General features: G+C 37.6%; 1 protein-coding gene across 1 annotated transcript in view; it reads left to right on the top strand.

Moving 5' to 3' along the window:
• Positions 1-620: 620 nt before the first annotated feature.
• Positions 621-23,607, top strand: part of GCC2 (GRIP and coiled-coil domain containing 2) — a 31,893-nt gene continuing 8,906 nt past the window's right edge. Inside the window, exons 1-18 of the mRNA XM_039714170.1 lie at positions 621-750; positions 3,736-3,798; positions 4,461-4,545; positions 5,623-5,690; positions 6,838-6,942; positions 7,748-10,219; positions 10,884-10,953; positions 11,642-11,742; positions 11,822-11,920; positions 13,563-13,682; positions 15,144-15,308; positions 15,691-15,795; positions 16,364-16,526; positions 17,070-17,170; positions 17,302-17,379; positions 18,251-18,388; positions 20,425-20,546; positions 22,170-22,346. Of these exons, the coding sequence (XP_039570104.1) occupies positions 649-750; positions 3,736-3,798; positions 4,461-4,545; positions 5,623-5,690; positions 6,838-6,942; positions 7,748-10,219; positions 10,884-10,953; positions 11,642-11,742; positions 11,822-11,920; positions 13,563-13,682; positions 15,144-15,308; positions 15,691-15,795; positions 16,364-16,526; positions 17,070-17,170; positions 17,302-17,379; positions 18,251-18,388; positions 20,425-20,546; positions 22,170-22,346 (4,334 nt within the window). The 5' untranslated portion in view covers positions 621-648. The remainder of the gene's footprint in view (positions 751-3,735; positions 3,799-4,460; positions 4,546-5,622; positions 5,691-6,837; positions 6,943-7,747; positions 10,220-10,883; positions 10,954-11,641; positions 11,743-11,821; positions 11,921-13,562; positions 13,683-15,143; positions 15,309-15,690; positions 15,796-16,363; positions 16,527-17,069; positions 17,171-17,301; positions 17,380-18,250; positions 18,389-20,424; positions 20,547-22,169; positions 22,347-23,607) is intronic.

Below are 23,607 nucleotides of genomic sequence, written 5' to 3'. Positions count from 1 at the left end.
ATCATCTCATCCAACCGACCCCCCAAGGCAGGGTCACCTAGAGCAGGTGCCAAAGAATACATCCAGGAGGGGTTTGAATGTCTCCAGAGGGAGACTCCACAAGACCCCTGGGCAGCTGTGCCAGTGCTCTGAAACCCTTAAGAAGTTCTTCCTCATGCTGGGGTGAAACTTCTTGCGGTTTTATTTAAGGCCATTGCTCCTTGTCCTGTCGCTGGGCAGTGATGAAAAGTCTGGCATCGTCCTACTGGCACCCACCGCATTTAATTGATAAATAATTTACATCACTTTGTGTCTCCATCAAGGTATTAAAAACAGGGTCTTAAATCGTGACGTTTCTGGCGAGCACGTCACCCTTCACCTCTCTCTCCTTACGGCGGCAGCGAGACCCGCGCCTGCAGCACTGCTTTGCCCTTAGGAGCCCTTCAAGAGCAGGGGATAGCGGGGTACACTCGTGTTGCAGCCATACCCCTTCCCCTTTCTATAAGGCGGAGAACACGAGGCCGGCAGCGATACGAACCCCCCAACCCCACGGCCCGTTCCATGTGGGCTCGGCCGCCGCAGCAGCGGGCCCTGGGCTCAGCCCCGCCCGGCCCCCGGGGCGGCGCTCCGTGACGGACAGGCCGAGCCCGGCGAGCCCGGCGTGCCGGGATGACGGAGGCGGAAGCGGCTCGGGGAGGATGTAGCGGCGCTGGCAGCGGCTGTGGCGCCGCGATCTCCCCGCCCCTGCAGCCGGCCGGCCCCGCCATGGAGGTAACGCGGCGGGCAGAGGGGCCGCGGAGCCCTCGGGGTCACTCAGCTGGGGCGGGTGCGGAGGGGCCGGTGCGTGACCTTGGCATGCAGCGCGGGGGACCGGAGACGGTGCGGACCAGCCCCTCCCACTCCGCGGGCTCCCTTCCCTTCCCGCGGTGACGGGCGGAGAAGCCCGTGGGCCACTGGGCGCCCTTCGCAGCCCCCGCGGGTGGCGCAGCAGTGAGGGGGCCGGGGTGGGAAGGGAGCCCTGTCGCTGCCCTGCGGAAATGCGAGCGCCGGTGCGGGCTGCGAGGGGCTTGTTCAGTGCCCCTGCTGTCAGAACGTGGGGACATGGCGCTGTTGGCACGGGCTGGGAGAGCGGGCAGCGCTGACTCCCGGGGAGCGACACTCGGGTGACACACGGCCCGCCGAGTGGTTACTGTGTGGCAGCAGCCACGGGCCAACAAGGCTTCCTTCTCCGCTGAGGTGACCCGATGTGTTAACAGGACCTCAGCTGTGAAACACCTACCAACGCAAACAAATAAAACCACTGAAGTGTCTATATCTAGTGCGGCTTTTATAAACACCAAGGAAAATCGAAAGGCAGCATTGAGGAATTTTAAGTTCACACTTTAAATTAACTCTCCTCTGCTGCTCATGTGCCACGTTTTAATAGAGGTTCAGTGCCATTGTTCCTTGAAGCAGTCACAATTCAAAATGTGGTTTATGTGAGTCTTGGTGCATTTAAGAGTTGGTGATGTCTAATAGTTGCACACTGCTCAGAAAATTGCTATTCATGATGTGCACTACTGCCACAGTTCACAGCAAAGGCTAATATGTTGCATTTATGCATTGGTTGGGCTTTCTAAGAGTATGTTAAGCTATTGCAAAAGTAAGGGATAGATAGCAGTTAAAATACATAGAACATCTTGAAGTGTGGCATGGAAACCTCTTAGAGCAGGGGGTAAAGTAGGCTTGAAATAAAGTCTAAAAAAAGAATGTATGTATGTGTGTATATATGTATACACATCTGAGTAAACTATGAAAGCATCCAGATTTCAGTATGGTGGACTAGGAACCATGCAGGATTGTGTTGAGCTTAAAAGCATACTTAGTAGCTGCTGGCTCACTGCTTGGATGCAGCTAATCTACAAAAAGTTCAGGGGTTTTTGGTAGCTCATCTTCCTAATTTTTCTTCTAACTCAAATGGGTGAAGCCCTGTACATGAGCTGTCTCTGGTTTCTGTTGCCAGAACAGCAAAACTGGATGCATCATTTTACACATTATGTGATTCTGCTTCTGTATGTATTAGCTTAAAGGAGTAAAAGTATTGTGAGAAAAAAATTCATCTGACCTTGCTGTAGTAGGGAGAGTGGTGAGCTATCATTTTCTGAACAGTACATGCAGTTTGTTGTAATTCATTATGCTGTCCAAGTGCTAACATACTAGGAGTGTAAATGTTGACAAAGTTTTACATGCTAAGAAAATCTGAAACTTTATAGCTTTTTTTCCTAATGCTGTATAGCACATTTTTTTCTACTAAGTTTCTTTTTTCCATCTTAAAAAAAACCCCAAACGCTTAGCATATGTGTACATAGATGGATGTGTACAATAGCTTTTTTTCCTAATGCTGTACAGCACTTTCTTTTTCTACTGTTTCTTTTTTCCATCATAAAAAACCCCAAACGCTTAGCATATGTGTACATAGATGGATGTGTACATAACTGCCTTTGTCCTTGGTCTGTACTTGAACTCATATTTCTAAAAGTGATGCTTTTTGTTATCTGTATCACCTGTTCTGTCTAAATTATTAGTGATTGTCCATTTTCATAGTGTTCAGATCCAGTTTGGTTCTTCCTTAGTTTCGACTATAAGAGTTTTGAATTTTTTGGCAGAATGAAGAGAGTAGCAGAACAAAAGTGTGAGGGTAGGTGTGTATACACACACACACAATCATCTAGATATGTAAAAATGCAAATATTTGTATATATACCTCTTCACTTTTATACTCATGCACATATGATAGATAGTATGAAGAAAAAAGTAGGGTAAAGGTGAAGGTTTGGAAATGCTATTCCTAATTGGAAGCGTCTGTTCCCTTTTCCTTCGCAGCATCGTGGCTGCAGACATTTCTTTGTGTTCCTGATTATACATAAGCATATCCCATCTAAACCATTGTAAAGCAAGTCTCCCAGATGAGATCTGTGGGAGTTTACAGTAGAAGGCATTTTGCATGTATTTTAGGGATAGAGAGCCCAGAATTTGCAGAGCCTTTTCAGATATGTTTGTCAGGCCAGCAATCCTAGTTGTCACTAGTATGTTTTAAGAAAAAGGAAGAGAGGGGTTATAATTTGTCCAAATGGACCCTGACTTTGCCAAATCTTTTGGAATATATTTGATAGGCTAACTATTGTAGTGTTAAACCAGTGTGTTTAAGAAGGAAACAAAAAAAGATTAGGAGCTTATGTGGTTCAAAAGTTCCCAAGGTTAGATTTAATTACAACTCCGCTACAAGGTTTTTTTGGGGTTGTTTTTTTGTTGTTTGTTTTTGTTTTTTGTTATTGTTTGTGGGTTTTGGGGGTGTTTTGTTTGTTGGTTTGATTTGGTTTGGGTTTTTGTTGTTGTTCTTGCTTTTTTTTTTTTAATGGCTCTTTTAAGAACAGGATAGTGAGTCATGCTTTTGAAACTGCTTGTAAATAAAATTAATTTGCAACACTGATCAGCTCTAGATGTCCATTCAGTAATGGAATCATAAAATCATTCTGGTTTGAACACTGGGAACTTTCTGTCCTGCTGTTCTAATGATCACAGTAGATCTTTTTCCACTATGTTCCTGAGTCACCCTACAAATACATGTTGTTTTAAAAATTTTGTTTTACTTCTTTTCTTGGGCGTTTGCTATATTCAGTTCCTCTCTGTTTGGAGACTTTCAATTAGTTATTTTGATAGTCTTACACCGAAAAGTCTGTTACTGCAGATTGTACTTTATTTTGTACTTTGTTGTAGGTTCAAGATGCTGGGCAGGAGATGGTGGCATCATCTGGCACACCAGGATCAGGCAAATCAAAGGTAATCAGTCCTCACAAACCTAATTTATTTGGATAGCAATAGTTGCAAGGGTTAGCATGCAAGCTGTGACTAACAGGAAGACAAAGATATTTTTAACATTTCTTCTAGACAGGAAAAATTAACTTATAAACATTAAGATAAAGTGTTTTGGAAAACATGAGGAAAAAAATCTCTTTTTGGTATGTTCACTTCCTGTTATATTTGATAAATTATTAATAGCATCCAGTTTTGGCAGCAGTTGCTTTCATAATGGACACAGACATCTTTGCATACATTTGAAGTAAATTTAAACAATGACAATGTTAGGTCAACATGCTATTTTCAAAATATTGTTCAAATTGTATTACTGAATTGTAATCCTTCCTAACTGAGTTTTCCTAACCAATGCTGCCCAATTGTGTGCTTCAGAATTGTTTCAGAAAAGTACAGAATGAGGAGTAGTTTCTGTTACTGTAATTGAAATAACAGAATTGGATAACAGAACATTAGTAACTTGGACTGTTGTTCTTCTTTGAAATGTTACACTTCTTGCAAATGTATGGTAAGAGTTACTTGTCCTAAAATTCAGCCCTTTGGAAGTCAGCTTTTTGCTAAAATACCTTGTTTCTGTTTCCCTCTGGGTTAGAGGAAACTGGTTTCTCTGATACATGCTTTCTTTACAGCTGGACACATTGCCCAAAGAAGACCTCATCAAGTTTGCAAAAAAGCAAATGATGCTTATACAGAAAGTGAAGTCAAGATGTGCAGGTATCTTACTGGAAAATGCAATTTCTGCCTTAATGCTTGGCACTACCTGACCTTTTCAAATACCACTGTGTGGTTTTGATAGGTAGATTTAAATTCTAGGCAAAAATACTAGATTTTATTTTTCTTCAATTTTGCTATTTATGGTGGGAGGATAAGGAGCGAAGTAATTTGATTAAGAAAGAGAAGAAAAGAAGCATTGCTTTTGCCAGGTATTAAATGAATTTTTGTCTGAGAGTATGGCATGATGGAACAGTGTAGCTTGTGGAAAAGTTGAAGTGGGATTTGTCATTGTCTCTTCCCCGTATTGGTGGAGGTTGCTTTTCAGGATGCAAATGGGAGGAGGAATGTCTGGGGTTTTTTTTTGCATAATTAATAGAGTATAGTTTGTTGTAGAGTGCAGTGACTTCTTTAAGATATATTGCTACTTTATATTTGATCATTTATTGTTTTAACAAGAAATTGTAAAGTATACCAAACAAAATTTTATGCTTAACACCTAAAAGTACCTGTAAATCTGTGCTTTCATGTGCTGTCCTTGTCCACTCTGCAGTCTCTTTTCCTCCAGTGGCCCACTGCTTGGACTGGTGTCACTTCCCCTTGTTTGGAATGACAGTTATGCTGACTGCTGGTAGCTGCCCTCTGAAACAATAAGGATACAGAAATGGGCTGTACCAGGTTTTTCCTCAGTGTGGTTATTCATAAGATCTTGTTCTTCTGCTTGCTGCCTATTTTTAGAGAAACAGTAGAAACTGAGTATCTTTCCTCTGATTTAAATTGACCATGGAATAGAAGGTAAGGTGGATGATCTTCAGAAGAATTTCTATCTGTTGTCCCTCTATCCAAGCCAGGAAGCTTTGCTTCCTCAGGAAACCATGCTCGGTGTCAGGACTGGAGAAGTAGTACTGAATATTTGTTCTCTTTCTGTTAGTCCTGTCTATCACTCAGCAACAAACAAAAATTGGTGAAGTAAAAGACTTCTCTGATTTGAATAGAAGTGTTGTCAGGCACAGGATTTACTAAAATTTGCTCCCATGATGCAGCATCAATTCATACTGTAACGTTTCTTTACATTTTAAGAACTGGAGAAAGAAATTGAAGAACTCAGATCTAAAGCAGCTACTGCAGGAGCTGATGATATTATTCAGGTAGGAATATGTAATTAGTTTCTATTGTATTATGTAAAGTTAGCTGAAATAAATCCACAGAAATAATTTCGTAAGGAGTTAATAGCTTGAAAGCCATTATTCACATTGAATGGAATCAATCTGAAGGAGTCCAAGACACTTCCTAAAACTATTTTTTTCCTTCTCCCCTCACATCCTTACTCCACTTGCCAGCAAACACACTTGGTTCTGTAAGGAATAGTACAAAGTAGTACACTTTCCAGGCAGAGCTTACCACAGCACTTCAGTACTTGAAGGGAGCTTATGAGATGGGGACAAACTTTTCGCAGGGCCTTTTGCAATAGAACAAGGGATAATGGAGTTTTAAATGAAAAGAGTGTTGGTTCAGATCAGATATAAGGAAGATTTTTTTTTTTTACACAGAGGACGATGAAACATTGGAGAAAGTTGCTCAGAGAGGTGGTAGATTCCCCACCCCTGGAAATATTGAAGATCAGGTTGAATGGGGGTTCTGAGCTACCTGATGGAGTTGAAGATGTCCCTGCTTACTGCAGGGGCGTTAGACTAGATGGCCTTCAAAGGTCCCCACCCACCCAAACTATTCTCTGTGGCTCTGTGAATGTCCCCAGCAAGACTTTTCCTTGTTTGGCAGGTTAGACGAGCTTTTGTTTATTTTGGAGTGACCATTGCAGAAAGACTTTAGCCATTTAGAAAAGTTCTGAGACAATAATTTGATGAGATTAGAAACACATAATTCAAGTTGCATGTCACAAGAAATACTTTCAGGATCTGTTTTTCTCAAGATAAGGGTCATAGCATACAAAAGTGAAAATTGGTAGTGAGGAGGAATTTCTCAATTAGAGAATTGTTTTGAATAATTTGGATGGAGATTTCTTTTCTACAAAAAGGGAACTTCACCACCATCACTGGTAATAAAAAGTTGTCTGATCACAAGTACAATTTTTAAAAGATCCCAAAATCATTGTTTTAATCTCCCTATTTCGTGTCAGTTTTATTTGGGCTGAAAGCAATTTTTAAATTGCTGACTTATGTGTTTATTTGGCAAAAAGTGTCGTAATCTATATGTGGGTTTCTACATTTTGCAGAAATCAATTGTTTCCATTGTTAAGAGACCCTTCCTTCAGTGATCTTTCTCATTTAATATTAGGCTCTCACAGAAAGGCTGGATGTGGTGCTTCTGGAAAAAGCTGAAAGTCAGCAGCAGTGCATAGCTCTGAAAAAAGAAAATGTTCAAATAAAGCAAGAAGCAGAGGTACTGAAATGAGCAACAGAACATTACTGAAATATTTCAGAATTTTATTTATTTTCTAGGTGTGATTGTTGTGTGTCTAATTCCAATCTTCCTCTTCACTTACTGTGTTCTATCTCTTAAAAAATCTTAAAAAAATACAAAGGCTTTGTAAATTAAATCATATTTTCTCTGTACCCCCTAGTTTATAATAATAAATAAAAACTTCTTATATATGCTGTCTAGATCCACAGCTGCAAGAAGAATTTAGTCTGTGCGTTAAAAGCCTACACAGGCATCAATCAATCAGCTCTGTCTTTCAATGGGAGCATGAGTTTACCTTTACAAGGTAAACCTTTAGATCTTCATGTGAGGTTTGCCTTTAGATATTCATAAGAAAGAACCTGTCAGCCAAGGCAGCTATATTATATCAATAATCTCAATTAATGATAAAGTGAAGACTGAATTGCTTGCAATTGATGGACATTGTTATATTCCAGATACCTGAATCTGATACTTTAAAAATAATCTGATCTTTAATACATTATCAGAATAGTTGCTAAAGCTGAAGTCTGTTGTGACCATTTTGTGAAATTATACTGGTAAACATGAATCTAGTCTTAGTGTTCCTTTCTCATTCTGCAAATGTTCCTGTGCTCTGTGTAGTGTCTTCTGAATCGAGTAGTCCTGATACAGTTAGATATTTAAAAGCTGCAGCAGTTTTTAAAACTGTGGACTAATACATTTTCTAATTCATTAATGTAAAGAGTTCACTTGGAAATTTTGTGTGCTAAATTACCAGTGTTTAATAATTTGCTTGTTTGTTTAGGCAGCAGTGGCTAAAACAGAAGAATTGCAGAAGCAACTGGAACAATCAAGAATTGACTCTCTGGAAGAAATAAAAGCTCTGAAGAGTGAATTAGCAAATGCACGATGCAAGCACAATGAGGATTTAAAAAAATTGAAGATGGAATTAGATGAACAAGTGAAGAAACAAATGGAGCTGGTGGAACAGGTTGAATGTTACAATGATAGTCAAAAAGAAGTTAAAAGATTACAAGATGATGTCCAAAGAATTAAATCTACTTATGAGGAGCAAATTTTGTGTCTGAACAAGCAGTTGGAAGCTGTGAATGAAGACAAAAACAAAGAAGTGACAAATCTGCAAGAAACTATTAAAAGCAACTCTCAGTGTTACCAAAATGAAATAAAAAATCTGAATGAAGAAGTTAAAAAATTAAAAACTGCTCATCAGGAAGAGGTGTCAGAACTAATGCATCAGATTGAAATATCATCTAAAGAAAATGAAGAAAAGCAAAATCAAATAAATCAGTTGCAGCATAATTTGGCAGAGCAAAGTGCCAAGGATGAAATGCATGCTCAGACTGACCAGCGTGAATATGACTTGGAGCAGCTGAGAGAAGTCTTACATAAAAATTTAGAAAACAAGATAGATGTTGCAGATACGCAAGAAGAACCTTGTGTAAAAGCAAAAATGGAGGAAAAAGTTAGGTACCTGGAGCATAGTTTAGAAGATCTCCAGTCCCAACATAGTATATTAAAAGACGAGTTAACTTATATGAGCAATGTCAAGATAAAACTGGAAGAGGAAATCCATCGTATGAAAGATGAGTACTTTCATGAGCGGGAAGACTTGGATTTTAAGATAAATGAATTGCAGCTTACTAAAGAAGATTACTGCTGTGTAATTGAAAAACTAAAATTGGAGCTTCAAGCAGCAGGACAACACTATGAAAATGCTGCGAAAGAGCACAAATTAGAGATTCAGACTCTGAAAGATCAGCACAAGAGAGAAATTTCTGAACTAAATGAAACTTTATTATCTGGTTCTGAAAAAGAACAGATGGCATTAGTTTTTGAAATGCAGGAACTTAGAGAACAACTTGAAAAGTTAAGTCAGGAGAAAGAAGAAGCAGTGTCTAATTACAACAGCCTAAGAGAAACAATGGAAACTCTACAGGCTGAGCTAGGCGAATCTGCTGGAAAGATCAGCCAGGAGTTTGAATCCATGAAACAACAGCAAGCTTCTGATGTCAGTCAACTGCAACAGAAACTCCGGGCTGCTTTCAATGAAAGGGATGTTCTTCTTGAAAATGTAAATCGCCTCCAGGAAAAAGTAGAAAAATTGTCATCTTATCAGTTAGAGACAGAAGAACTTAAATGTAAAATCGTTAGTCTTCAGGAGGACAATAGTGCAATGACCAGCTCTATTGACCAAAAAGAGATTACTTTAAGAAAACTGGAAGAGAAGATCACTGCTCTTACTGATCAAAACAGGGATATTTTAAACGATGTAAAATGCTTGGGCGAAGAGAGAGAAACACTTCAGGAAACATGCAAACAAAAACAAGTTAAAATTCAGGAACTTCAGCAAGAAGTAGATTGTACTAACCAGCACAATAATGACCTGAAGCAAAAAGTAGAGGAATTGACAGAAAGACTGAACAAAGCTTTAATTTCTAAGGGTGAAGATGCTCAAATGCTAGAGCAATTAGAAAAACAGATTGAATCTCTGGTGCGTGATAAAGAACAGCTTTCATCTGAAGTGCACACTCTCCATGAGGAAAATAAGAAACTCATTCAGGAAAAAGGTGAATTAAGTGAAGAACTGGGAAAGACTACATCTGAAAAAGATAGTTGTTCAGTACTGAAAGAGCAGTCTGAAAACTTAGAAAAGAAACTACAAATGATGGCTGCAGAAAAAGACCATATGTCAACATTACTTGAAAATGAACAAGTGCACACATCCCTTGTAAGAACTCAGCTGTACCACCTACTTGAGCAAGTGGGGTTCAGCATTTCAGATTCTAATGAAGAATATGATTCTCTTAACTTGTTAAGAATTGCAGATGAATGCTTGTCAAAAATTAAAGAAGAGCAGTGCCTTGCTCTACAAAAGGAGGAAGAAGTAATTAGGTTGCAGCGAGAAGTTGAGAGATTAGAGGAAGAAAATGCAGCTCAACACAGAGAACATAGATCCCTGATTCAGGATTTTGAAAAAGAAAAGAATCTCTTGAGAGAAGAACTGGAAGGAGTGTTGTCTGAAAAAGAAGCGCTTCAACGTGATATCCAGGAATTGAGAAATGCCAGTGAAAAAACAAGGATTGAAAATCAAGATCTTTTAGCTAATACTGAAGAGATGAGTCAAAAACTTGCTCTTTATGAAAGTCAAATACAAGAACAGCAAAAAGGATCTGAAAAACAAGACGACTTAAATTTCATTCTGGAACAAAAGGAAACTGAGCTTAGAAATGTGAAAGACGAACTGAGTTCTCTAAAGGTTATATTTTGTTATTGAAGTATAAAGACTAAACCTCTAAAGTCTTCAGAATTAAGGTTCAAAAAATACTTTCAATTCTCTCTTTTCTATTTTTTTCTTTTTTTTTCTCCTTGGCCTGAAAGTGAGTCTCCCTTCTAGAAAGCACATATTTCTGAATTTTCTAGCACCTCAGAATTCCCTTCTTTCCCCCAGGGAAAAAAAAAATGAACGATCATAATGCTTTTTTGACAAAGTTTGCTTGTAGTTGAACCTTCATTCCTATCAATATCCCTTGAAGCAATAAATTGACTAGATGGACTACCTAACCTCATAATATTTCACCTCTTAATTTTCTGTGGTTCCATCTCAGACAAAACTTCTTGATCTGCATTTGCTTCAGATCTTGGGAATTGCTGGTTTTGTAAAGCTGACAGCTGCAGAATGAGGCTGTCTCCCCTTTTTTATCCTTGGACAGGATGGAAAGCAGCTCTTAAAAGATTGGAATGTTCTGCTTTCAGCATAACTGTACTTTCATCAAGCTGATAAAAAGTTGTTCATAAGGTCTTTCCTGGTTGTAAGAACATAGTTTTAGCTGTAGCTGAAACTTCTGGTGTCTTGTTAGGGACAAAACAGGTACCACAAAGAACTGTTTGTAATACTTCTTATATCTTTTTTTATAATACAGAATTTAATGGAAACAATGACTGAGAAAACTGATCAACAGTCTTCAGTAGCAGAACTTCAAGAAAAAATTGGTATCTTTTTCACTTTATTCTTTTATATAAATGGTCTGGCTTCTTTGGATTGTTACCTTTTCTTTCTTTGCATAATTGCCCTATATTTCCACAATTCGAGGCAGATGGGGAAGTGGATATTAATGCATCTTCCTTCAGTATTCCTTCCACTGGGAATTTAAAATGTTAGCAATTTTAAGTTGGATATGATTTGGTACTTTTTAAGGCTATTTGTTCCTCTGTATGTCTGTCTATAAACAGTGTAGTGGATTTAATCTTTATTTTTTAATAAAGGGAGATGTATCACTAAGAATCCCCAAGGCTACCAGAAGGAAAGGGAAGCAACACTGCCAAAACTACTGTTGCTTTATTGCAGTTATCCCAACACAAGAGAAGGAAAATGCTTCTGAGTTGTTAAATCTATGTAGAAGTAGACAGGAGTATTGCTCTTAACTGTGATGGAAGCTCCTGAAACAGGGGAAGATTGTCCAGGGAAAGATTGCCCCTAAATTCTCTGTATGTCTGGATGTTTTAGCTTCAAATTAAATGCTTGACTTCATGAAACACTTGAATATCTCCCCCTGCTTTGTATTTTGTTTGGTTTTAAAGTCATGCTGATGTTTGTGTTCTAATTGAATTTCATTTAATTTTATTTCTTGGGAAGAAATGGAAGGGTATAATTTTTAATTTTCTTATGTATTTCTTTTAGGGATGCTCGAAAAAGAATCTGCCGAAAAAGGAGAGAAGCTAAATAAAATTAAAGTGGTTGCTGTGAAAGCAAAGAAAGAATTAGATGCCAGCCGAAAAGAGGTACCCTGACTAATTCCTAATATGAAGAAGATTTTTCATGGGAGCTTTGTTTTAATGACACACACTTCTTTTTATTAAGATGCAGACTCTGAAGGAAGAGTTGGACTTGGTTCGATCAGAAAAAGATCAATTGTCTGCTTCAATGAAAGATGTAATTCAAGGAGCTGAAAGCTATAAGGTAAGAATAGTGCTGTATTCACAAAAGACAGTAAACTATCAGAAAATACTTTGGGTTTGAAGCCTAACCTGGATAGACATTGCTATTTACTTGCACAATTATGTTTGGCAAAAGAAATTGTGTCAGTGCAGTTGAATACCACAATCAAGAAATGTAAGGTTCTCTTCAGGGAACCATGCAGCTGCTGTCAGAAGAAAATGAGACACTTCCTTTCTACTGGAATGCTATTTTTAACCCCATCATACATACCAAGCAATGTGTTGCTAGGCAAAACATAAATCCCTATGAATTCTGAAAAGTTCATAAAATCAAAGATCAGTTTGAAAATCCTTAAATTATAAAGACAAACTTGTAATTTTCTGGGAGCAAGTCTTGTTGGAGCACATCTCTGGGCACATGAAGCAGAAGCAGGTGACAAGTCAGCTTCCCCAAGAGAAAGCTGTTCCCTGTAAGACTTAGGAGCAGAAGCTGCATCTCTGGGCACACGAAGCAGAAGCAGGTGACAAGTCAGCATTGCTTCCCCAAGAGAAAGCTGTTCCCTGTAAGACTTAGGAGCAGAAGCTGAGGGAACTGAGGTTAGGTAGTGTGGAGAACAGCAGGCCCAGGGGAAGCTTATTGCTCTTTTCAAACACCTGGAAAGAGAGTGTAGTCAGGTGGGGATCTTTCTTTTCTCTCAAGCAACAAGATAGGGAAATGTCCTTAAGTTCTACCAGGGGAGGTTTAGATTGGATATTAGGAACAATTTCTTTACGAGAAGAGTGCTTGAGCATTCAAACAGAGAAGCAATGGAATCACCATCCCTGGTGGTATTTAAAGTACAATAAGTAAATACAGCAAGCACTTTGTATATGAGGTAAACACGGCACTTAAGGACATATGTTAGTGGTGGATTTGGCAGTGCTGGATTTACAGTTAGATTCTATGATCTTAAAGGTCATTTCCCATCTAAATGATTGAGAGTATTAACATCAACTCTTGTTCCTCCTTCTCCCCCCAAATACAAAAAAGACATTGATAACTGGAAGTGATTTCAGTGGAGGGATGACAGGTTAGTAGGGGACTGGAATGAGTGATGAGAAGCTGCTCAGCCTGCAGAAAACTTCAAAGGAACCTGATAGGAGTCTTCCAGTACCTACAGAGACATTATGAAGTGAGTCAGGTTATGAATGATGGTGCGAGATAAGACAGTAGTTCTCAATTGAAGGGAAAGATTCCAACTGGATACATGAATAAACATTTTTATGCTATGAGAATGGTCAAGCTTTGGAATAGGTTGCTAAGTGGAGTAGCCATCTCCATTCTTGGAAGCAGGTCCTTGGAAAGACATGATTGGACAAAGCTCTGAGCAACCTGGTCTCATCTCACTGCTGACCCTATTTTAAGCAGGAGGGTGACACCTGCTGAGCTATCTTCCAACCTGTATTATTTTAGAATGTCATGAACTGAAAGCGATTTCTCCCAGAGCCTGTAATTGAATGATAGCTTTAATTTCATTCTGATATTTCTGATGTTGCAGTAAGACAACTCATATAATGAAATACAGGGTAAGCACACCTCAAAGATATAGAATGTGATATTTAGTATTCTTTTTACAAGAATATGTCTTGTAAAAAATTATACCTTTGTGTTTGTATGTGTTAAGAATCTTTTGATGGAATATGACAAGCAAGCAGAGCAGCTGGATTCTGAAAAAGCCAGAGCAAATAATCTTGAACGTCAGATAGAGGACCTCACAAGACAGTTGCAGGTGTCATCTGAGCAGGTCAGTTCTGGATGTGGGTCTGATCTGTTGATAAGTACCATAAAAATTAATGTTGCCTGTTGAATGTAAGTCCTAATCATGTCATTACTACTATAGTTTCATAACTTAAGTGTGTTTTAAATAGTAACTTGAAATTCAGAGTGGTTTGTTTGTTCCTTTTCAACATCTGATACTTTACCTGGGCCATGACAAAGATAAATATATCTGACTTTAAGATAAAGTTTATTCCTTTTCAACATCTGATACTTTACCTGGGCCATTAAATATATCTGACATATAAATATGTCTGACTTTGTCTATAGAAAGAGTTTAATTTATCCCAGGTCAACTCACAGAAAAGAGCAGATCATCTCTGGCTTGATTGTGGACCTACAGCTTTGCTGCAAGTATCAAACTTGCACTGTTTCTCTGACTGCACACCTACACTTTTTATGAAGTGCAGTAACCTTTAACTGAGACATTTTTTCTTCTATTTCTTCAACAAAATGTGGCTTTGGGGTTTTTTATATTTTTGTTTAATCAACAGAGTGTTTAAATATACTAAATGAGTTATGGATTTTGCATTTTTCACAAGGATTAGACTTTAAGATGCATTGTAGAGTACTATAGTGGCCTTCAGAAGAGTCTAAAATGGTAATTAAGGGGCTGTGAGACACATCTTTGCAAAGCTAACTGCAATGGATTTGGCATTTAGGATTTAAATTCCCAGGCCCCATATACCAGAGATCCACCTAGGCCACTGTTTCCTTATAAACAAAAGCCAGTAGTAAATAGCATAGGAAGAAATAAGAAATATTCTGCTGATTATGCAGGCTTTGCATTTTTCAAGTTTGTTTCAAAGAATTTGTAAATAAAACACTGTTTAAGTAGTTGACATCTTTCACTTACACTTCATTCTTAATAGGCAAAATAAAGACTAGGATACATCATTGAAAATGTCAAAATTAAATCTGTCAAAGTCATTGCAAAAGTATTTCTGATGCAGTAGAGTTCTTATTGTGTACTGGTGCAAGACTTGGTGGCTCAGTCAAAGTTTGCAGTTCAGCCTTTCTTAGGAGTTAATAGTATGATCATTTTTTTATAAATACAGCAACTGTATTTGAAGTGTGGCAATAGGTATTGAAATACTGTATTGTTGCAAGGAGAAGGTGATAATGCAGAAAGCATAAGTTTTAGGGTATTTTTTTCAGATTTCTTTTGATTTTTGCCATTTACAGAAAGCTGGGCAAATTAACTGAAAAAAAATAACCAAAATCTGCTAATGGCTTTAATTTCACCTGTTTATTAATGTGGTTTGAAAGAATTAAGCTGGACAAGACTCATCTGTAGGTGTGTTGTTTGTAAGGGATTTGGATAGAAATCACTGTTGGGTATTTTTTTTTAATACAGAAAATATTTTATCTGTTAACATTGCACATAAATTCAGTTTATGTTTTTATCATTCCACTGTGCTAATTTCAGCATGATCAGTTACTCTCTGCTAATGAAGACCTCCTGGCTCGTGTTGAAACAGTGCAAAATAATGCTAAGCTGCTGGAAACTCAGATACTGGAGATACAAAGAGCCAAAGCAAAGACTGACAAAGAACTAGAAGCTGAAAAGCTTCTAAGAGAGCAGAAAACAAAGGTAGTACTTCATAAAGATGGTAAATGGGCTGAAGCATTACTTTCAATGGATGTGATTTCTGTTAGACCTTTGTAAACTGTGTTTGTATAGACCAGGTTCTGCACTTTCCCTCTATGTTACTTGACTTTTTTTTTTTGAAAACTTGGTCTGTTTATTGAAAGAACTTTGCAAGGCTGTCAGTTCAGGTTAGGGGTAGGTATACAGAATGTGAAAACCACTTCATAGTATTATTGTTTTTTCTCTGGTTCACAGTGATTTCCTAAGAAAGGAATCAGCTATCTTTGTATAACACAAGTCTGTGTGTGTATGTGTCTGAGTATAGAAAGATGTTGGCATCTGTTTTGAAATTGGACTGCATAATTGACATCTACTTAAATTTCAGGAACATAGTGGTGCTCTCCGAGAAATGGAGGAGCTTCAGATGCAGCTTCAGAAGGAGAAGAAACATCTGCAGAAAACTATGCAAGAACTAGAGCTGGCCAGAAAGGTAGAGTTACTATCCATGTTAGTGCTTAATGGACTACCAAAGATTATGGCCCATCTGGCTGTGTTGAATGCCTCCCTTTCTGTTCTGAGGATTTGAAAGATGGAGGTTTGCAAAAGGGAGAATGTGAGGGCTTTTGCCCCTGGTGTGCTTGGAGAGCTGAAATGTACTTTTGGAATTGGTTTTGGTTTTATTTTTTGTTTGCTTGTTTGTTTAGCTTGGGTTATGTGTCTTTCATGAGTAGAAATAGGAATAGAATTCAGATGTCTGCAGTACATGTATAGTGCACTGTTAAGAAATTGCCTTGGTTGTAAGGACTGAAGATGACAAAAACTAATACATACAAAATACCTACTGATAAAACTAGCAACAGGTTTTTCCAAGCTTTTGATTCTTGTTTGAAAACAGATTATTTACTGAGGATATGGAAACCCAATGGGTGGGTGAAATTTGTGGATATGGATAGAGACAAAATCTTTGTCTGATGAGCAATAGTTTTTTACAGAATTACAAAAGTCTTAGCAGGCAAGGCAAATTGTAAGCTCTTAACTTCATTTTGTGTACCTTGCAGGATGCTCAAAAGAGTACACTGATGGATATGGAAATAGCTGATTATGAAAGGCTAGTAAAAGAACTTAATCAGAAGATTACTGATAAAGACAGCAGAATAGAAGATCTTGAGCAAGAAACAGGGATTCAGAAACAGAAACAAGAGACCCTACAGGAAGAAATAAGTGAGTAAACTATAAACAGAAGAGTCACTATGGTATAATTAGCAGTGGTAAAAGATACAATTCAGAAAAAACTTCTCAAGTCAGCAAGTGAGGGTAAGCTTTCCAGGGAATACTAAACATTTGCATTTTGTCTTAGAGGAACCTTTACTAGGTTATCAATCACTTAATCCAGTGTTCAGCTCTTAAAAGCCAATTTACCTGCCTGTCATACTGTGTTTATTACCTGATAAAGTTATTAATAAGTTCTAAATATTGGTGACTGACAAGGGTTTCATTCAGATATACCATACTGATAAAACTTTAGTGATTACCATGTGGTTAAAAATTCACTTTCTTCCTATGCTCAAGTGCAAATCTTGAAAACATTTCACTTATTTTAAGATCTTTGTGATAACTTAGGAAAAGGATACTAAAGTTACTGTAAGCTATTTGTTCACAGCTCTTAAGGAATCTGCTGGAATTTTAAAAAATGTTTTCCAGCATTTTTAAGGAAATATAAGAGGGGAAGTTTCCTTTGCATATAATTGTTTTTCTCTGCATTAGAGTCACTTCAGTCAACTATGCAGCAGGATGAGGAAAGAAATGCCAAGATCAAACAACTCCTGGTGAAAACCAAAAAAGAACTGGCTGATTCAAAACAAGCTGTAAGTCCATATGCTAATGACTGCGTATTCTATTTTTAAACTAGATTTTAAAAAACAGCTGGTAGCTGATTTTTTAGGTTACTGATTTTGGAGGGGTTTTTTTTAATCTCCAGGTAATTTTTATCTTGCAGGAAAATGACCATCTAATGTTGCAGGCATCATTGAAAGGGGAACTGGAAGCTAGTCAACAGCAAGTGGAAGCCTATAAGGCAAGAAACTTCACTTTTTGTTAGTACAAGTTTTCTCATTTAAGTAGTGAGGGTGTGATTTGTACTGGGCACATGGAATATAGGCTGAAGAATAAAGAAGTGCTATTGTTACTTTTAGGTTACTGGTTCTTTTCCTTAAAAGAGTTTTGTCTGTTTTCTGCTTTCCCCCAAAATATTTTTTGCTATGATTTTCTTTAAGATTTTTCTTAAATGAGTTTTGTCTGTTTTCTGCTTTCCCCCCAAAATATTTTTTGCTATGATTTTCTTTAAGTGCATTTACCCTGTCTTTTTCCTCTTTCTCTTTCCACCAAAGGAGAGGACTTTTGAAGCTTGTAACTGGAACATATTTTTTAATGTTTCATTAAAAATGGAAGTTGCTCAGTTTAAAAACAGAAGAGCACAGCGTTGTCAGCAAAAATCTTAAGTGTTGTCCATCTGTATACAGAATAGAAATGGATTAAAATGTAATGAAAGAAGCAGAGAAGAGAGAGAGGTTGGCTTTCTTAAATGCTTCTACCCCAACATTGTAATTATATCTTCAATTCTCTCTTTAAACAGTGCCACTTTTTAAAAATTATTATATGGTAACCCATGTCTATTATTTTATTCTGTTTTTGTTGGATTTTAATTTTGTATTCACCAGTTCTGTGTAGGAATTACTGCCGTGGAGTCCTAGGTTCTCAGTGGCATGTTCCCTTGGAAAAGTAAAAAAAAGTTTTCGTGATAGTGAAATTTTCAACTGACTTTTTCAGATTCAAGTGGCTGTACTGACAGGAATTACTGCAGTGGAGTCCTAGGTTCTCAGTGGCATGTTTCCTTGGAAAAGTAAAAAGGTTTTTGTGATAGTGAAATTTTCAACTGACTTTTTCAGATTCAAGTGGCTGTACTGACATCAGAAAAGCATAAAGTTCAGGAACAGCTGCGAACGTCTTCGGAGCAGCACCAGCGTACGATGAGTGCTTGCCAGCAAAAAATTGCAACCCTGCAAGAGGAGTGCAGAGCAGCCCAGGTATTCCAGTGGAAGGAGTAATCTTAGAGGCTTAAGAAGGGAGATTACTAGCACTCTTTGCTTCCTCAAAAATATTTTGCAGATTTTTCACTTTTCTCTTTTTGTCTGTCAGGAATTGTGAATTACCCCAGTATTGAGTGGTGGTATAAGGGACAAGCCAGACTGTCCTCGACAAGCCTGACTGTCCTCGTTGATGTGTATCACTTGGAGTGAAACATCTGGACTTGCATACTGCTATTTACAGTAGGGAAAAACTTGTGGTAGTGGGAAGCCAGGATTTATTTAAGATATCATTTAATATACACTCAGGGAAAATAAAACTCTTTAAAGAAAAGAGCACATATGAAAAAATAGAAATATAAGTTGTTTCATGTAAAACCAGTTAACACAGATACCACTTTAAAGAAAAAAAGCTGTGAAAAAATAGATTTGCAAGCACCTTTTAACATGCTGAAATATGAGCAGCTTCTTAACTGGCAGCTGAACTACATGGAAAACTGACAGTGTGCTAAAGTTTATTATTGTTTCTGGGACTTCTTTGCTCATATAACCCAGTTTGATGGTCCTGGAATGCAGTGTTTACATTGGAGACAAACAGATTCAAAATATAGTAGGACTCTTCTGTTCCAACCACCTTTATGGGGATTACTGCACTACTCCATGGCCACTGTTGTATGCTAGGTGTGGTGGTAGGTGCATCCTGCAGGTAGGCAACAGCTGAATGCAGCCTCTCAAAAGAACTTCTACATTTCAAAAAGCTGAACTGAAATGGACAAACTTTGTGATTGCTGCTACAGGAGGTTTGTCTTAGTTGTGCCTGTACACATGGATCATGGTTTTACAAATGTGTTCTTCATGCATAGGTGCTTACAATGCCTGTCTGTGGTGGTTTGCTCTGTGATGCTGTGAAATCAGCAAGGTTGTAGATCTTCCATATTGGCATGGCTTGAACCTCTTGAAGGATTAGCTTTCCTGTTTAGTTGCCCTACATATGGAAAATAGATATTATTAAGGTTATTAGCAGAGGAAAATTCCCTCTAAAGGAAACGTGGACACCAAAAGCAGATAGTAGAAAACAGAAATTATGCTGACATTTAAGGCTGTGTCCCTGAGGACTTAGGAATATTCACACAGTTTGACAAGAAGAAAAGCAAAGGATTAATGTAAAGAATATGGCTACAAAATGTACAGACTCTGAAAATCTGGACCAGTGGCTAATCAGAAGCAGTTCTGTAGAATTTCAGTTACCAGTTCAGCTGAAGGGAAAGTTTCCAAAATCCTCCTCTTGGAAATGAGAGCATTTTAGTTACCTGTAAGTGCAAGTGACTAATGAATCCATGAGCTTGTCCTAAGACAAGCTCCAAGAAAGAAAACCTGTGTCAGTGCTGTTTTGGTTTTGGTTTTCTTTAAGAGGAATATGCAGTGTGAGTACTGGAAGGGTGGCAGTAATCTTTGTACAGTCAAGGATGAAGCTACTGTGATGTGAGGCAGTTTTCTGTATGTCCACAGAAACTCAGGCAACAGCTGAATTTAGGAGAAAAGACAGACCAAACACCTTTACAGTCAACTACAATATTATATCTGGTGCTATGTAATACCATTGCAAGACTGACTTAACTCAGAATTATGCATAACCTTGTGGCACATTAGAATTTTTGTCACCCTTGTAGTATTGGAGAGAAACAGAATTATGCCTCTTGTATTTTCTGTCACCTTTGCTTTCATTTAAGCTGTTTCATAGATCCCCTGGCTTATGAATCTCTCAGCTGAATGTAATTGTTGAATTTTCAAGTATTCTTTCTTTTCTTTAATACTGGTATATTGAAAATCAGTGTCTAAAGTTTCACATTATATGATACTCAGTTAAAATCTAAAGAAACATTGTTATGGTGGTCGCTGTTTTAATTATCTATTTTAAAGAAGGAAATGGCAGCAGGTGGTTTTAATTTTTTTCAGTGTAAGATGCATTTCATTATAGAGAAATAAGGGAGCAGTAGTCAATAGTATAACTTACAGGTTTGTTTTCTGTGTGATAGGCTGAACAAGCATCTGTTACATCTGAATTTGAGAGCTACAAAGTCCGTGTTCATAATGTTCTAAAACAGCAAAAGAATAAATCTACAGCCCGGACAGAATCTGAAGGAGCCAAACAAGAAAGGTAAAACTAACATTTTTACTTGATCTCTAATTTGACTGTGGTGCTGTCTAGCTGAACAGAAGAAATATTATCAGTTCCTACTGTCGTGGTGCTATATTAGTTTCTATTAGCTGGATTTGTCTTTTTAACCATTATTTTTGTGTAGATCATCTATTGTTACAGGTGGAAGGAGAAGTAAGGCCTTAGGAAGTTTTTTATAAGTCTCATGAGCAGAAATTAGCTGGCACATTCTGTATAGACTTGACACGTCATTTTCTCTGACGAGAAGTAGTCAAGTTCCATTTGCAACTAAGAGGAAAAGAGCAGATTGGTTTAGTTCAGCTGAGCTCACTTTGAACATTTTCAGGAGTGAGTGGTTAAGTGTAGGTAAAGCTCTGGATGGCAATTCAGTCATCAGTTACAGGATTTCATAAATATGCAGTATGTTGTTTCATATGAGGAAAGAAAGACTTGGAAGGAAAGAGTTACACTACCAGAAGTTCCCTGAAAATCCTTTTAGTACAGTCATAAGCTAGGTGAATTCTTATTCACTTCAGAAAATGTCTCAACTCACTGCAAAAGTCAATCAGTTTGTGCAAGTTACTTTTATTAGTCATTGGTGGTGCCCTTGGTGACAGACTGGGCGTTTTCGTGTAAATGCCAGGATTCGTGTCTGCCCCGCACCCGCAGCCGGTGCCGGCAAGTGCGGCCAAGCATCCACCAGAGGGCGACTGGCGCCGTGTGGGAGGATTGCTTCGGGACTGGTTTGGGGTTTTTGAAACGTTCTTGCTTCTGAAGCAGACAAACTGTAAGAGCTGCATTTCTTTGGCTCTCTTATTTGCAGAATTTGAAGAAGTTCTGGTATTGATTTTTTTTTTTTTTTTTTTTTTTTTTTTTTTTTTTTTTTTTTTTTTTTTTTTGTGAGAGAGAACTGTCTTGGAAACAAATTGGATAAGCAATAAACAGATGACAAATGGTTCCCAAAGAAATTATTTACAAGTATCAGCTCTAAGGATTAGTGAGATACACAGTTCATGACATAATGGAGGTGTCTGCATATATAATATATAAACACAGAAATGAGTAAAAAAAGCATGCGTGTGACTTAAGATTTTTTTCTTCCTGGTATTTCTGATTTTGAATTGTTTCTGACCAACTGAGTTTGTCTATTATGGACTTGATGTTGCTTTCTAGAAATTTGCTCAAAATCTACTCTAACCATTTGTCCCCTGAATTTGGTCTTACTGAACTGATGTGCATTTACTAAACAAATTTAAAAAAAAATCCTCACCACTTTTAAAAAGAAATTTTTTCTCCCATCTGATTCCCGTGTATTATTTTCCTTCTGTCTTGTCCCTCCTTGAAGTAGAAGGTGCTGTCATTCATGCTTCCTACCCCAATAATTGCATTCCCAGCAGTTCAGATGGGATGTGGCAAACCTGTTTGTATCTATTTTGAAACAGGATCTGATTGTTTCTGCTGTAGCCATATTCTGAAATTATTTTGGTCTTAGTACTGTATTGATTTATTAATAAATATGCAAATTGGATGAACTATCCAAAATGTTGTGGATATCATATAAGTTCTGAAATTATTTAATTGTTTTAAATGCATGTTGTGTATTCCTTTTTCTTCCACATGCAGGGAACAGTTGGAAATGGTGATAGATCAACTTAAAGCTAAGCTGCAAGATGCTCAGCATAATTCACAGATGAATGCATCTGAACTGCAGGCATTGCAGTCTGAACACGACACCCTGCTGGAAAGACACAATAAGATGCTGCAAGAGACTGTTGCAAAAGAAGCAGAACTCCGTGAAAAGTATGGTCTGCTGATAGAAGGATAGGGATATTTTATTTTGTTTTAATTTTAAGATCTTAACATATAGAAGCCTATAACTGTACTTCCAAAAAATAGGCATGTTGTTGAGAAACTTAAAAGAATTTTGAAAGGATTGTTTGCTATTTTTCACAAGCCATCAGAAGCTTCCACAATGACAGTGAAATAGCAGCTGATAGGGGAATTTGAGATTTCTGCAAACCTTCTACCTCTTAACTATCAGATCTAAAAATTAACATTTTTTAATGTTAATAGTCAGTTAACATTGACCATTTTTAAGTCTAATGCCCTGCCCAGCACCACATTTGTGTTGTACCACTCTACTAAATTTTATGGATGTTTCCTATTAAAAAAAAATAAGATAATTATATGGAAAGCAAACAAGTTCACTGACAAAACGTGCACCAAACGCCTTTCTTACAGAAAGTACTATATTTTGTTTGTGCTTGCCAGAGGCTTAATTTGCCTTATTTTTCTTTCAAATTGAATGGAATCTGTTTAATCTGTATCATTCCCTGTAAAATCACATGAGTACCTAATACTTGAGCTCCACGCAAAGAATCTATGATTGTCTTTTCTTCTCCATTTAGGGTACAGAGATATTCACATGAAGTACTAATTAGAAATTACTGATGGATATTAGGAACTGTTGACTTCTTGTCATTGTCTTTGAACAGTTTATCTGTTCCTGATAGCTACATAATGATTCACTGTAATCAACCAAATTATGTTCTGCATTTTTCTGGAAACAACCCATTTCACAATGGGTTCCCTTATACCTAAACACTGGTCGTTTCTGCTCTGGCTCTGTTTAAGTCTGTATGCTTATATATAAGGGTAAGTTCTGGGCTTAGTTTTTCCATTAATACCTTTGTTTAATTGCTTGTGACTTTATTTATTATATTAGTATATATCATGTCAGTATTATATATTATTATTTATTTAATTGCTTGTGACAGTTTTGGTGTGCTTCTGGAGTACCTCCAAACCAAGTTCAACTGATGAGTTACTGACATTTTTCTTGCTAACTACTACACTCTTCTGTGTAGTTGAGGTTTAAAAGTTGAGGTTTAAAAAAAATAAACTTACCATCTTAGAAACCTGTGTTTATAGAAGTCCTAAGTAAGTGTTTGGTAAATAAATGTTAGAGGAAGTAAAGTGACATGCCCTGTATGATGCTATAAACAGTCATGATGCAGTTTTAAAATTTAAGAATGTTTAGACCACAGTGTCTCTTAAGTCT

The sequence above is a fragment of the Passer montanus genome, unplaced genomic scaffold, assembly GCF_014805655.1.
Source record: "Passer montanus isolate IOZ18808 unplaced genomic scaffold, ASM1480565v1 scaffold3, whole genome shotgun sequence".
Lineage (NCBI taxonomy): Eukaryota > Metazoa > Chordata > Aves > Passeriformes > Passeridae > Passer > Passer montanus.
The sequence above is the reverse complement of the archived record's forward strand: the minus strand, read 5'-3'. Positions and strand labels throughout refer to the sequence as shown.